Raw genomic sequence first — 17,027 nt, 5'->3', positions numbered from 1 at the left:
GAGTTAGGCCGGACAAAGCTAATTTTGCCTACAAGGGGAGATAACTCCAGTCAGGGTCATGTGACCTGTACCAAATTCACAGAGGCGAAAGTTTACAACATGGCCATTAATTTCTGAAAGTTTGATAAAGATTTGTTGAATAATAACAAAGATGAATCCCGGACAGGGCTTATTTTGCCTACTTTAACACATCAAGGGGAGATAACTCCAGTCAGGGTCATGTGACCTGTACCAAATTCACAGAGGCAAAAGTTTACAACATGGCCATTAATTTCTGAAAGTTTGATAAAGATTTGTTGAATAATAACAAAGATGAATCCCGGACAGGGCTTATTTTGCCTACTTTAAAACATCAAGGGGAGATAACTCTGGTCAGGGTCATGTGACCCGTACCAATTTCACAGAGGCGCAAGTTTACATCATGGCCATTAATATCTGAAAGTTTGAAAAAGATTTGTTCAATAACGACAAAGATGAATCCCGGACAAAAAAAAAACGGACGGACAGACGGACAGACAGACGGACAGACGGACAACCCGATTCCAGTATACCCCCCCCCAAACTTTGTTTTGGGGGGTATAAAAACTTTGTTTTGGGGGGTATAACTAATCGATTTTCGATTATCATCGGAACATCACTAGTAAAGAGTTTTCATATTATAAGAAAGTGATCAATATGAAATTATATAAGTCAAAGTACTCTTTTTATCCCGAAAATGACTATCCATTTCCAGATACCAGTAGCAATGCTATGTTAAATGCTGCAACATGCAGTATCAGAGAAAGGACTGTTGTGGACACAGGCACTTATGTGGTCTATGAGACAGAGTCAGACAAGATCATGTCATTAAGCACGTACCACTGTCAGTAATCAATCTACAATGAGATGGATGAAACTAATGAAAGCCTACCTGTTGTCGGAAGCTAGCCAACTTGCGGTCAGAAATCTCACATCGGTCTGACAGATCCGAAACCTGTTGATCAAGCTCCGCTATGCGCCCATCGGCAACCTGGAGGAGATCAGCCACGTACGGGTCATCAGCTAAACTGGGTTTGGTTCGATGGTAGTCATCAGCAGGTGGAACGGTGCAATCAATCTCCATACGTTGGCGACGGAATGGTATTGTCTTTTTCTTTCCTCCTGTAAAAGTAATTTATAAATGTATTTGTATGGGCAAGATTGTTAAGACTTCTATCTAGTGGTAATTATGTACAATTCTCTACAATCAACAAACACGAGCTCCATGCAGCAAATGCCAATGCTTAAATGTTGTTTTCCAGGCAAAGGAGGGGCAGACTTATTGTTAAAGAGAGATATGGGCCTTGCTTTACAAATGCATAGTATCTCTGGTTACATGTATCCTAAGTTTCATTCGAATTACTCAGTACCTTGAATTGTTTATAAGTTGTGACCAAGGTCAAAGTGTCTACAAGACCCCGACACTTAGGCTATCACCAAACCTTGATTTTTTTATCCTTGACAAACAGACAAAACTAAAATACATTTTAATTATGAAGGACAATAAAAATGATATATATGCAGAGGCCTTTACCAAAGCCACTACGCTATAGGTAGGTTGATAGTTTTTACACATTCAAATAGTTAATGAGGAAACTACACTACCAGCCACTTGTGCAGATTTTGCTTATTGCCATGATTTTTCCTTACGTATCGTATAACTATATATTATTTATTATTGGTGGTAAAAGGTAGCTAGTGATGTTTCCGAAAAACTTTGAATAGTAACATACATTACAGATCACACTTAAACAAACACTTAGCGCAATGAAAACTAAATTCCATTTAGATTAAAGTTTTGGCATTTACAAAAACATAAAATAACCTCTGCTCTTCATACAGAGATGCAAGAAAAACGAACGGAGCTTATTCTGCAAGCTCTTCCTAAAGACGTGAAAGCCCTTTCATAGTTATATTTTAGTATCAATCAACTTTTATCAAAAATGCTTTTACCAAAACTTAATATTCCAGCAACCTAATTGTCAAGTGTGGGGGATATTGTTAACCCTCGTAATCAGGTGAAAGCTATTCTGCGTACAATTTACAATCTTCTTTTTGTACCCGCAGTCACCTGTTAAAATATTTGCATGGGTAAGCCCCACAGCGGCAATATGCCACATCAGATGTACATAGTGATATGCTTACCACCGCATTGGCTACCATAGAATATATATCTCCACCCGTCAACATGACAATGCAATCTCTTCCCCGAAGTCAACACACTTTTTGCAAAAATGCATGGTTTGTAGTGTACACTATTGTACTTTAATAAAAACAAGAGCACTGACTGTCAAAACAGATACCCGTCCTAATTTTAGGACACCAAGTATAATGATAAGTGGGTGTACGTTAAGCCACATTTAGACATATTTGGTGATAATTGGACAAAGGATTCTTAAGTAATTGATTGGACAAATTCTAGGCAATTTCTATAACTAAAGGGCTATAATTCTTGAATGACTCAAGTGATACGGCTATCAAACTTGTCTGAGATATTATGCCCATACACATCCTGACCAAATATGGTCATAATTGAACAACAGTTTTTAAAGTTATAGAATGGAAAAGATCGATTTGAGGTTATTTCTATAATTAAAGGTGATAGCTCTCCAGTGTTTCAAGCAATATTGCTGGTTATAAAAATTTTCAAAGATGTTATGCAAATACACATTCTGACCAAATTTAGGCTTCTCAAGTTGTTAAGCAGACAAGACCAATTTTAAGAAAAAACAAGAGCTGTCACAGAGACAGCGCTCGACTATTCCGCAGCTTTTCAGTGTAAGGATTGAAAAGTTTTGATGAAACATGCATGGATCACTGTTAGATTAGATTTCAATGCAATACATGATGTGCTGAGATATTAACATAAATGTGGTTACATGCAAAATTTTAACCAGAATGTTTAAGTGTAATAATAAAGGGCCATTATTTGCATATTACAGTTATCTAACTTGGTTATTCAATTAGGTTGGGTGGTTGAATACCATTGTATAAAGTCTCAATGCAATACATCAAGTAGTTGCTGAGATATTATCCTATGTGTGCAGTCTTCCCGAAATTGTAAAAATTCCGCCTGTCCACCGGACAGGCACTTTGGAAGTTTTTGCCTGTCCGAAAAAATATTTGCCTGTCCGAACATATATGTCATAGTATACATAAAGAGTAAAAAAAATGAATGTCAACTGTTTTGAATGCTTTCCTGATTTAGTTCATAAAAAAAACCATATAAACTTTACATTGACATGTCGTTTAGTAAAAAAAAAAAACACTTGGTCTCGCAAAAAAATATTTAAACAATGCTGCCATTAAGGTGCTTTCTGTTTTTTCGGTCGTCCGGTAATTCCACCAACCGCCGCCATTTTGACTGCAGACGAAGTAAATTGCGTGCCGACGATTTTGATTGTACTTTGTTGCAAACCAAGAACAAATCAAAACTGATGTAATAAAATGTATTTACTGATGAATCGTATTTACTCATTTATCCCCGGGAATCAACATCATGATTGCATATCAGAAATCGGAAACGGCCGACTTTTGGCGATGTTATGTGACGTCAATATCAGTATGGGATTGACTAACTACCGCAAAGGCAAATAATCAGCGAAAGTTTTTATAGACATTTCGCTTTTAAATACCTTTTCGCTATTCAGTTGTCTCAAAATATGTCGGGCATCCGGACCGTCATTTTCGGAAGATCTGCCGGACCTGTTCAAAATTTGCCGGACATGTCCGGCGGACCGGCACATTTCGGGAAGACTGTGTGTGCTAGCATGCAAGACCTTAACCAGAATTTCTAAGTCGCATAATAAAGGGGCAAAAATTATATAATATGAAAGATAGAGTTATCTTACTTGATAAAATAATAAGGTTAAATGGTATGGAGCCTGTGTGTAAAGTTTTAATGCAATACATGATGTATTCGCTGTATTGACTTAAAAGTGGTTACATGCAAAACCTTAACCAAAATTTCTAAGTCTAATAATAAAGGGCAATTATGTTGCATTAAATGCAAACTAGAGTTATCTAACTTGATTAATTTAGTAGGTTGGATGGTTGAGTACCATTGTATAAAGTCTCAATGCAATACCTCTAATAGTTGCTGAGATATTTACCTATGTGTGCTTACATGCAAAACCTTAACCAGAATTTCTTAGTCGAATAATAAAGGGCAATTATTTGCATTAAATGCAAACTAGAGTTATCTAACTTGGTTAATTAAGTAGGTTGGATGGTTGCGTACCATTGTATCAAGTCTCAATGCAATACCTCAAGTAGTTGCTGAGATATTAACCTATGTGTGCTTACACGCAAAACCTTAACCAGAATTTATAAAGGGCAATTATTTGCATTAAATGCAAACTAGAGTTATCTAACTTGGTTAATTAAGTAAGTTGGATGGTTGAGTACCATTGTATCAAGTCTCAAGGCAATACCACAAGCACTTGCTGAGATATTAACCTATGTGTGCTTGCACGCAAAACCTTAACCAGAATCTTAAGTCAAATAATAAAGGGGCTATTATTTGCATTAAATGCAAACTATAGTTATCTAACTTGATGAATAAGGTAGGTTAGATTGTTGAGTACCATTGTATAATGTGTCAATGCAATACCTCAAGTAGTTGCTGAGATATTAATCTATGTGTGCTTGCATGCAAAACCTTAACAAGAATTTCTAAGTCAAATAATAAAGGCCTATTATTGGCAATAAATGCAAACTAGAGTTATCTAACTTGGTTAATTAAGTAGGTTTGATGGTTGAGTACCATTGTATAAAGTCTCAATGCAATACCTCTAGTAGTTGCTGAGATATTTACCTATGTGTGCTTACACGCAAAACCTTAACCAAGGGGTGACGCCGACGCCAACGCTTGGGTGAGTAGTATAGCTCTCCTTATTCTTCGAATAGTTGAGCTAAAAAATCATGGTTGATAACTCTCGAGTGACTAGAGTGATATGGATGGATATCAAAATTGTTGGAGATATTATGCTCATACACATTCTGACTGCGTTTGGTGATGATTGGACAAATGCTTCAAAAATTATTTATGAACGGACAAGACCGCTTTGAAGTAATTTTTATAATTAAAGGGGGATAACTCCCAGGTTACTACAGCGATATTGTTGGTTATCAACCTTGTCAGAGATATTACACCTATACACATTGTGACTATTGCAGACACGACCTATTTTAGGTAAGTTCTTTAATTATAGGTTGACAACTCTTAGTCACTAGAGCGTTATGTCTGGTTGTAAAACTTGTCCAAGATAATCTGAACAAATTTGGAGATCATTGGACAAAGGCTTCTTAAGTCATTCAGCAGCGATATATTGAACGCCGCCCGCCCATACACTGCAGGTAAAACAACAATTAGTCCAGGTTTTTTTAAAAACAGGCGTATTAAAACATTTGAGGGGTGATTAAAAATTGTTTATGTCAAAAAGAGCCAATATACTTTATTTCAAATTCCTGCATTGGTAAAATAATTTGAAGCTTGCTCAAATCCTGGATTATAGCAGGGCTTGTTAAAAATGTCGATGACTAGCAATTGTGTAAGCATTCTGGCTTGTTCATCAGAACGTCCAGTTTCAATGACTGTCTCACCTGGTGTTGAAACGACAGCATGGAAGTTTTTCTCCTGCAGGTTGAGTATACGGTCCGACTTCTCCTTGCTCTCGCGCTCCAACCCTCGCACCTTGTGTACATACTGATTGTTGAGGAACTTGAGGTCCGCATTCTCGTGTTCAAGCTTCCGAAGGGACGCCTTCAGCTCTGAGTAAAGAAATGGGGATTATATAAACACTGGCAATGGTTTCTTCAAAACATGTTTTTTTTCAAATGAAAGCTAATAAAGTTCAACAAGAATTAAAAACATTCAAACATGTACCATAATCAATTTAACAATCAATCATAATTATCAGAAATTTATAACAGGCATCAGACTTTGAATTTAACAGTATGTAAGCACTGAATGTTTATGATCAACACACTTAGTTATTTGACTGTCTTTTTTATACCAATTTTTTTTTTTCTTTAATTAACTTCAAACAGTGTGAAACAGAGATCTGACAGTGATGAGTAAAAGACGCCCAAGGTCACAAATGTATGAAATATAATTTTATATTTAGATGTTTTTGTTACTTAACAGTGTTTAAGGACTATTAATTGCCTTCATAATGAATTATATTTGGAATTGAAGACTTGCTGATAAAAGAAAAATCCAAAAATAAAAATAGAAATGTTGATTTTTTTTTACTCACCTGTTGCTTTACCTGTGCAGTAAAGTCATTATAAAATGCCAATATTGTTACATTTTTTGTTGATTATATTTTCACTTTAATATTTTATCTATATCTATCAATAAAGAAATAATATACCAAAGATTAATCAATAAAACTGAAGAAACTTTGAAAAATCTTTCTTTTTTGCCAATTAACTCACCTGAACAGGTAAAAAAAGGCAAAGTATGCTGGTAAAAATGTCATATTCTGAAAGAGTGACTTTCGGTGATTCAAACACATATAGTTTTATGGCTATATCTCTACTATAGCAAGAGTTATGTATATATTACCATTCATGGTAAAATGCTAAGAATTCCATGTTATTTATTCAGCACTGATAAGCCATTAGGCATTAATAACATAGTGGCTTAAGGGTTAACAGTATTTTCACAACTTTCAGAAAATATAATTTAACAAAGAAAATAGAGCATACAATTGTGGAGGAAGTCATTGGCTTGTATGTATATGGAGCATCCATCCTTTATTACTATTAACCTATCTTACCTCTAAGTATTGCATCTGATTCTTCTTTCTGTTTAATCAACTGTTTGTGTAAGTCATTATTCTCCTTCACAAGTTTGGCATTATCACTCTTGTAAGCCTCTACAACAGAATCCACATCCACATGTTCAGTTGTCTGCTTGCCGAGATTTAACTTGGCATTTTTGAGACTTTCTGTTGTGTGCACAAGATCAGCAAACAGTTTCTCGACAAGAGGTAGAGATTCTATACCCAGGGGTTGTTTGTAGCCCAGTTGGTCCAGACGTTTTCGAAGGTTAGAGAACTTCTGCTGGGCTTGGGCTGTGGCTGTGTTTGACATTGTTTGTCAGTCCGGTATTAAGTATTGCTTTAAAACATATATCTGAAATGGAAATGAGAACTGAATGGTTGGGATATAGAGATTGCCTCTTAGCTTCTGAGGACTGGGACCATACTGTTAATTTCATGTTTTACAACTCTGTTTTAAGTTAGAATACTCTTCCTTTAGAAACAACATTAGGTGACGTCATTGTGACGTCATGACGTCATGAACTTGCTAAGCTACATCAGTGTGAAATATATCTGTGTGACTACTTATTGTGAAGTCTGAATAAAGTGTAAACTATCCAGTGGTGTTGGTGTATAATATCTGGATTAAAGATTAACAGATACCTGGCTTGCATTGAAAGGATAAAAATTATTACTGGCTTGAAAATAATGAAATATGATTACGCTTAAAAAATAGAGACACAGTTAAATATAAATTCTGTCCATACATTAACTATTCTAACTTTTCTATTGCACAATCACTTGTGCATTCATGTAACAAAAAGTGTAGCTAGCATGCCGTCCATAATGATCAACATATCACAACATAAATATAAGCACTGCAGTGGCGAATATCAAGGAGTCTGGCACAATTTCAAGTAGTCTACAATAAAATTAACAAAACAGATTTAACTGAAATAGAATTCATCAAAATGATGTTTATTTCATTTGAAGGAAATGCTTAACTATAAGTCTATAACTAAAAAATAATGATCCTTAAATATGAGGTTTAAAGCTGCACTCTCACAGATTTAACGTTTTGACAACTTTTTTATTTTTTGTCTTGGAACGAGCCAATTTTTGCATAAATCCATGAGCACCAGTTATATAAGAGCGCTGACAAAAAATTAGATCGCAGATTTTTATATTTAGGTTCAAACATTGATGATTTATGCATTTTTCTTTAACCGTTAGTAACGGTTTAAGCTATAAAACCTTAATTTTTAAACAAAAATATGCAAATCTACGATCTGATTTTTTGTCAGTAATCTTATATCACTGGTTTTCCAATATTTACGCAATAATTTGCTCTTTCCAAGACAAAAAATAAAAAAGTTGTAAAAACGGTTTTCTGAGAGAGTGCAGCTTTAAGAAGTGTATGGTAGCTGCAAAATGGAAACTAACAACATTTCTGATTTTTTTATGCTTCACATGCAGGTGTGTGCACTGATGTAAATTGATACAAACCTTGATTCCAATTCAAAAAGAACATCATTTATAATATTTTTAATGTTGCCCATGAGTTGAATATGAATCAAATGTTGCTGCTGTTACCAAAAAAAGTAACCCCGTGGGAGTTGGAGGTGTAAGAGTCAGCTGCCTGGTTACTTCAGTTGGTTAGATGGTAAGAGTGCCATGCAACTGCTAGTAAGAGTAGCGGTGGTCGTTGGTTCAATCCCCACACACCGCGCACATTTTTCGCAAATGTAGGACTCTAACCATGACTGCCTAAACAGTAGCACTGAGTTTTACGTTTTTGTAATTGTTTGTGTCAATTGTGGTAAAAAATAACAACACTTGTCAACAGAAAATATATTATTTTTGAAGGGGCTCGCATGTTACGCCATGTTGCTAATTTTGACTTGGCACCTCATTACTCAAACGTTCTGCAAGTAAGAAATTTACTTACCTGTCAAAAAGCAGAATTTAAGGTAGTATATGAAAAAATAATTTATGTCGTAAACATGTTTTGACAGGCGCTTGTTTTGAATATGGCGGAGATTTAAAAACCTCTTTCGACGAGAGCTGTTTTACCGGAAAGAAAATCTATATCATGTTTACGGTTGCAGTCTACAGTTTCCATACGGACAGGTTCATGTCATATATATGCTTATCTCTAATTTCAAATAAAAAAGAAGTGGTGGATATTTGACCAAAATGGGGGCTTTTCGACCAAATTGGGGGCGTTTTGACCATTTTTTTTTCAGGTGGGGCTTTTGTACCAAAAGTGGGGGGCTATTTGACCAAAATCGGGGCTATTTGACCAGGTTCCATTTTTAACCAGCAGTATATAGGCCTACAATAATGATGGTCCAGTTAGTCAACCGTCTCCGTGGCCTTGTGGTTAAGCGTCCGCTTACGGAGCGGGAGGTCGTGGGTTCGATCCCAGGCGTCATACCGAAAGACGTTAAAAGCTGGTACAAGTAGCTCCCTTGCCTGGCGTTTGGCATTTAAAGGGTAGTGCTTGGGAAAGTGGTGTACTCAGTACTGGTTCAACCCAGGAAAGTTGTATCCCGTGTATCGGTGCTTTACACCGAGCACGTTAAAGAACCAAGAGGTCTCTTCGCAAAGAGCTAGGGTATCGCACCCGGATTTCTTGTATCTCACTCTGTTTCTTCAAGTCTTTCAATGCCTGGATTTGACTGCGAATTGCTGTCACTTCTATCTCATGTCACTTATGGCATTTAAACACAATTTAAGTCGTGATGGCGTCACGGCGGGGTCAAGCCATAATGCAGCCAATGGGCGCGGGCAGACCTTGATAAACTCAAATAAACAAAGGTCCAGTTAGTCCCAGAATGATCATCGTCGGACACACACGGTTGACCCGTTCCATGATGAATGGGGTCAAAGTAATGCGTCAGGCGTCATGCGTCGTCCCTATCAGACGATGCTAAAGCTACTGACATATATTTAAAGTTACGCTAGATATTTTTGAAGAATGATTAAAAAAATCCAATCGCGTACATTGTAAATATGCCATCACTGAAAACAATGACAAATGCACGTGTATAACATGTGTTTAAGAAAAACAGTAACCTTGATATAGAAAACATAAGACCTGCTAGTTTCCTTAGTGTAGTATCTAAACACAGTATGTGTATATTAGATAACTTAATACGGTTTAGTCAGTTAAAATCTGCTGCACATGTGATGTATGGATTACACTCAGGTTTTAGAAACAGTTTTTCCACAGATACCTGTCTTGTACATCTGATCAATGAATAATATTAGAGTTGATAGTGCCATATAGGATTATTTTCTGACATGGTGAAATTGGACTTCTAAAATGTCTTCATTAGATTTAGTGGGTGTCGATGATACTGACTGCATGCATTATGGCTAGTTATTATATATATATATGCCCAACGAATGGCATGGTTTTAGATTCGAGTTCATCTCGGCTAGTTAGTAATAAGTTATATCATTACATCTTGTAAAAGAGTAAAAAGGTTATATCTGCTTTGAAAGATTGTTTGTTTACAAAATGAAAAAAAAATGCATGAGTTGCGTCCAAGTTCCGGTAAAGCCATTTTCGGGCAAAGTTATAGATGAACATACTAATTATTGGGCAAGAAATCGCCTTTAGTCATGAGTGTAAACCTTAGTTATGTACAGCTCGTGTTTTACTTACACTTAGATATCAGAGAACCATAAGGGTTAGTCTGATTCTGCACCGAACAAAAATTGCATAGAACTTTCACGGCATACAGGTGTTTAAACATAAACAATTGAACACATAGTACCCATAATGGCCTAGTTTAAGGAATGTCTGGCATGATGATCCCCTGTTGTGCATCCCCTGTTAAATGCACTGGTGTCACAGTAGGGGCCAGTTTCCTGTATATTTGTTTATTGGGTCAGGGCCATAAAGGGTTGACTATTTCTATAATAAAACTTGATCTGCATAGCAGGATACTCAGAACAGAGGTCTGATAGACAGCACAAGGCAATAAAGATTAAGATCCATACACAGATGTTGTGTACTATACACAGTTTGGGGGGGGGGTCACTTATAGAAGGCTTAAACTAGGCCTTTGCGCATAGGCCGTCGCAAAGAAATATAGATGCAAAAAACGCGATAATAATTTAATTTATAAAATAAGGCCAAGAACTTCAAATTTTGATTAAAACCAGCAATTTTCTTTCTTCACTGTGTTAACAAACAATCTTTCAGCTTATACATTCAATTACTTATTGTTAACGCTTCTTGAAAATAAAGAGTAGCGTTTAGGTCTGGCTTTCGTGTAGGTGTTTTTATTTAAATTATAACAGTGATATAAACCTACTTACCAGGTCAATATGTCAACAAAAAATACAACAATACACAAAGAATCCGCCATTTTGTTCCTCACCGAACATGTTCCTCACTTAAAAAACGACAAAAATAATTTGAGCACCTGTTTAATAGTGTAAAGGAGTTCCCATATTGGACGAATTACCTTTATAACGAGTTCTTCTTTCCTTTATTTTTTCGTTTTGGTAAATTTCTTTGCGGTAAATAAAATTGCTGTAACTTCTCTAAAAATGGCTGCTGTAAAATCAAAACTGAAACTACTAATACATCAGCTGATCTTTGTTATTTATTTAAAATGGTGAATGTTTTCTGCAGAGTTAACGCAACAATAGCCCAAGAATTCTTCGACTCTTTTCCTGCAGTTGTCCATGTAGATGCAGTGCTGACAAAAATTTGTGACACAGAAAATGTCAGCATTTCCAAGTCTGATGACAGTGTTGTCTTGCAAGGAACATTGCACTCATTGATCAACGTTCAGAATGCTTTAATGAATACTCAAGCAGTGTTTGGATCAATGGACAGCTCGTACACTCCAATGGAGGTAATCCTAAAGTAAATCTTGGAGGAAAAGTGCGCCCGGTGTGGGGCTCGAACCAACGACTGCCGGAACACTAACATGGTGCTCTAATGCACCAGTCAATTGTAACCAATGCCCCCCCCCGGTCTGGGGGATAACAGGGACTTCCACTTTCTGTCCAGCCAAGCCCAGGTAAAATCCCCGTTCTGTGGGGACAAACTGCTGGTAAAATCCTAGTTCAAATAGTTGTACGTTGACAGATTTTTTTTTTTTGATATGGCAAATCCTTCACGTACAAATTGTTCAGTATCAAAAGTGGGTAGTTGTTCCGATCAGGATTCCGGCTTAAAGCATATAGCGTCTATAAAATATCATAAAAACAAGAAATATTACCAGATAATGTTATTTTATATTTTCCGTACACAAAAAATAAATATCCAACTTATAATTATGAGTTTGACAGCTTTTCTTTATTTCATTCTGTCAAAACATAACGATATATACATGAAGGGCACCTGCAAGGCTCTAGGGCACAGTTTTAAATCGCTCGGAACATTTCGGCCATGGGCGAGTTGTTACGATTGTGTAACGAGGTCTATCTCGAAGCTTTGTCGGAGGAGGCCGAGTTATTACGATTATATCGAGTTGTTCCCCTTTGCATAATTGTTGTCTGTGTCAGTCAACTTTCGTTTTATTGGAAAGGTAAACAACTTGTTTTAATGCATTAAATTCTTGTTTATTGCAAAATAACATTTCACTTACATGGTGAAATAGGAATATAACTCTTTATGATCAATTTCAACCATAAAATACTTCACTTAAAGCAATTTCAATATTTTTAAAACACCCCCTTTTTTGCACATTCCCGTTTAGACGTTAGGGATTGGAAGAATCCTGTATAACACGTCTATTATTTTAGACTAGTAAAATCCCAGTCAAATGCCTCTTACCCCTGGGACTCTTAGAAAGGCCCATTCCCGGCCATGTTTGGCGCAAAGACAAAACCACTGCATTCACCCGGCACTGCAGGGCCACCTGAAAGGTAAAAATACTGCCCATTTCCCTGGCTACCCCCGAACCTTCGGGGAGGGCGGTGGTTAGTTACAATTGACTGGTGCGTAACAAACTGAGCTAACAGGGCAGCCGGTTCAAGTCCATTCGCACTACACTCCTCCTCCCAGTTAACATTTAAGGCGGACGGAGGCACTTCTGCTGTTTACCGCTGCCACCAGTAAAGTAAACCTTGGAGGAAAAGTGTGACCACCCGGTGTGGGGCTTGAACCCATGACCGCTGGAAGACTAGCACAGTGCTCTAACCAACTTAGCTAACCGGGCAGCTGGTTCTAGCCCACTCACACTACAATAATTGAAAATAATTAAGTAATAACTTGGGGCCCCGCTGCCTTTTTCTGGAAGCCTGCTGCCTTTTCACTACACCCTGCTGTGCCCTTTTCTTGTACAGAGTCATTTTTCAGATATGAGTATAAATATGTTTAATTTTGACACTAAAGTGAAAATAACAGCTTTGGTATTCATAACAAAATATTCCTGTTGAAAGTAATTACTGTAAATAAAGCAACATGACAAGCACATTGGTACTGATTGTAGTGAATACATGTACATCTAAAAAATATTCCCTTTTTTCAGAACCAGACCCCAATTGCCAACCAGTCAATATCATTCTCGGCGCTGGTTGAGGCTGCTGAAGCTCTCAGTCGTGGTGTTGGGGTTACGCAGAATGAACCGGATACATTAATCTTGAAAAGAAGCATGATTATGTCTCACAGTTTCCTGGAAACAACATTTCCACTTTTGCTGATCATGGGAATACGAGTGAGCCTGCTCATGAAGATTTTGAGGACAGTGCAGATTTCATTGACCCGAGTCAGCCACAAATGTTGGAGGAAGATACAGATGAAGAAAGATACCTTAGCGAATTTAACGATTATGAGGATGATGACTCTGATAATAAAGATGCACATAGCGATTGTAAAGTTAAAGTAGAGTTAAATGATTTCTCAGAAATGACCAATGATGGTGATGTTAAAGTAACTGATGTTGGTGGTAATGAAAATGTTCTGAACAATTGGAAAGTTGGAATATCAGGGAAAGTACCAAGTGAAAAAATGGAGAGCTTTTTACATGATTTTATGGTGCAGAAACTGGTTGAAGAAGAACTTAAGAAAGCAAAAAGTATTGTAAGGAAGAAAAATGAAATTATCAAAATGGGGACATCAAGTATTAAACAGCTTCTTAAAAAACAAATTTATGAAAACGCTACACACTCTACCGTAAAATCATGTGATTCAAATGCTACTGAGCCATCTGAGGACTCAATGGAGGGCAGTAAAGATTCTCTTGTGAAATGTAGAGTTTGTGAAAAAGTGTTTTTGAATATCAAATACCTGACTCGCCATTATGTGACACATGAGGACAACCCTAGTACTTGTGAAATATGCGGAAAACTATACAAATGCCAGAAGAGTTTTGCTGCCCACATGAAAACTCATAGAACAGACTATAAAAAGAAAGAATATAAATGTGAAGAAAATAACTGCAATAAGATGTTTGCATCAAAATTTAATTTGGAGCTTCATAATAAAAATGAACATCTTGGTATCAAAATGAGCTTTCTTTGCCAGGAATGTGGCAAGAGTTTCACAAAAAGCATACCATGCTGCAGCATATGAATGTTCACAAAGGTTTGAGGCCATTTGTATGCCAGGTATGTGGAAAGTCTTATGCATACGAGTCTGCATTGAGAGACCACAAAACCGTGCACTCACAGGAGAAGAAATTTGTTTGTTCCCACCCATCCTGTGGAAAGGCTTTTAACCAAAGGTCTACATTGAATGCCCACCGTGCCATTCACAAGGAGACAAAAGATTTCAAATGTGAAACTTGTGGTCGAGGATTTACACAGAAACAAGCATTACAAAGGCATGAAAGAGCACATGATGGCTTTAGACCGTTTCAATGTAAACTTTGTAGAAGAAACTTTGGTGACCCTTCAGTTGTTAGAAGACATCTCCAGTCAGTCCATAAGATTAACAAAGATGTGAGCACTTGGCGAGAAGACATCGTTCAGAGAAATCATGATGATGAGGAGAAAGAGAAAGACAACATTGACAAGACAACAAAATCAAGCTCAATCCAAGAGCAAGTTTTAAGCAATATTGTTCACCAGCAATTGGCTGAACACACTTATGTTTCAAACGTCAATGAAACTCAAAAACATAATGTGCTACCTCCGTTTAACCCTTATCTCAATCTGGATGGAACACAAAATGAGTATGCTCCTTTACCTTATTATCAGGACCATCAAATGAAATCGAATACTAGTAAATCACATGCTGTTGCATTTCTTGTTCAAGATCGCACTACAAGCAATACAGCCTCAAACACAATCATGCTGGAAGTACCAAAGAGTGACGGAAACTATCAAACAGAATTAATGCCAGTTCAGTTGATTCATTTACAACAAACCAATCACCAACAGAGTATAGTAGTTCCGGATAGTGAACACTTGCAGTTGTTTACAGAAAATTTAGACGGAACATTCTCAACAGTAAATGAACAGACCTCTTCAAGTAAAAGGAAGAGCGCAGAAAGTGTTTTAAATATCCCCAAGCATAGCGTTCCTGTGCCTGTTGTGGTGACTTCTGCAGTGACGCAAACAGTTGAACAGTTGAAGCCAGATGGAACAATGGCTGAAAGTGATGCCATAAAGGTTTTAAACCTGGGAAAGGAGAGTGACACACCATCTTATACAACTCTGTTTTCTTTACACTCCAGTTTTGCTCATCCCATCTCATCCGTTGTTGCGAATGATATTCAGAACTTGAAATTGTTTAATACTGACAGACCTTAGTGTCTCTTTCATGAAGTTGCCATGATGTGTATTATATTCTTTAATATTTATTTTTAATATTTATTTTAGAATAGCATAAGTTTACATGTTTAGTTGTGCAATTATTATAATGTCTATGAAGTTGAACTGCTGTCTTTGTCAAAAAGCAATAAATCTTATAAAAAGATTACTAAATGTTATAAAATACCCCAAACAGCGATTTGATAGGGAAAAGGTATTGAAATATTTTGAAATCCCACCTTAAATTAAAATGACAATATTGTTGAAGGGTTATTTTTTGTTCATTTTTGGACTGTCTTTGAAGCTACATTTTAGAAGCAGTGATTCAACATATTGTATTATGAAGTTTTATTTAATTCCCTCCTATAGTTTTCAACTAATGCTGCAGACAATGCAAAGCAAAGCAACAAAGGTCAATAACTCTGCAGTTAAACATTATGATAAACATGTATAGCTGCCAGAACAACTAGCTAAGCAATATATTCCCAGCTTCCTGGAAAGGGGCGTAAACAGAAGATTGAACCTTTCTTTCAGCGCTTGAGATGCTACTTGTAGGCGTCATTGACATACTTGTGTTGACTGGACTGTGTTGGAAATTAAATCCGTGACCTTTTTGAAGGCTTTCCAGGGCTTTTGCTCAGAAAAAGGGGATTTGCATTACACTAGGGGCCTTTACTTTGATTGTAATTAATCTCTGCAGTATGGGCAATTTTCATGTTTTACTTTTTAAAGCACTTTTTTTAATCTAAGTAGATGGGGTGTATGGGATATACACCCTCAGTATAATAATTTAGTACCATGTTAGAGCGAAGCTACCAACAGTGAAACTTATATCTCACAGAGTATATTTTATAGGATTTTTTTTAATATTAAATTAAAAGGGTATACAATTACCAGGAAATAAATGGATTATACAACCCGCTATGTTATGGTTCTCCACCAATCGGATAGTGTCATTTATGCAGGAGGTGCAACATATGCCTCATCCCCACTGAAAGCTCACGCTGCATCACATACCAATACGTGTCAGCACTGCAAGTGCATGCTAATACTCGTCAGCACTGCAAACTCACATCAATACTCTTCAGCACTGTAAGCTCATGCCAATACTTGTCCATACAGCAAGCTTATGCCAATACTCGTCAGCACTGCAAGCTCACGCCAATACTCGTCAGCACTGTTAGCTCATGCCAATACTTGTCCATACAGCAAGCTCATGCCAACATTTGTCAGCACTGCAAGCTCACGCCAATACTCGTCAGCCCTGCAAGCTCATGCCAACACTTGTCAACACTGCAAGCTCATGCTTACACTTGTCCACACTGCAAGCTTATGCCAACACTTGTCAGCACTGCAAGCTCATGTCAACACTTGTCCATACTGCAAGCTCATGTCAGCACTCTTCAACACTACAAGCTCATGCCAACACTCGTCAACACTGCAAACTCATGCCAATACTTGTCCACACTGCAAGCTCATGCCAATACTTGTCCAAACCACAAGCTCATGTCAACA

General features: G+C 37.0%; 1 protein-coding gene and 1 pseudogene across 9 annotated transcripts in view; one reads left to right on the top strand and one right to left on the bottom strand.

The window, feature by feature from the left end:
- Positions 1-7,148, bottom strand: part of LOC128228253 (centrosomal protein of 135 kDa-like) — a 31,576-nt gene extending 24,428 nt beyond the window's left edge. For all 9 annotated transcript variants that reach the window (XM_052939438.1, XM_052939441.1, XM_052939446.1 and 6 more), the window contains exons 1-3: positions 6,804-7,148; positions 5,623-5,790; positions 911-1,140 (exon numbers count right to left, since the gene is read on the bottom strand). In XM_052939438.1, coding sequence (XP_052795398.1) covers positions 911-1,140; positions 5,623-5,790; positions 6,804-7,119 — 714 coding nt within the window. In that variant the 5' untranslated portion in view covers positions 7,120-7,148. The remainder of the gene's footprint in view (positions 1-910; positions 1,141-5,622; positions 5,791-6,803) is intronic.
- A 4,197-nt stretch (positions 7,149-11,345) lies between these two features.
- LOC128228237 (zinc finger and BTB domain-containing protein 24-like) lies at positions 11,346-15,659 on the top strand (annotated as a pseudogene).
- Positions 15,660-17,027: the final 1,368 nt, after the last annotated feature.

Source organism: Mya arenaria, chromosome 3 (assembly GCF_026914265.1).
Source record: "Mya arenaria isolate MELC-2E11 chromosome 3, ASM2691426v1".
Lineage (NCBI taxonomy): Eukaryota > Metazoa > Mollusca > Bivalvia > Myida > Myidae > Mya > Mya arenaria.
This window is presented reverse-complemented; position numbering and strand designations above follow the sequence as displayed.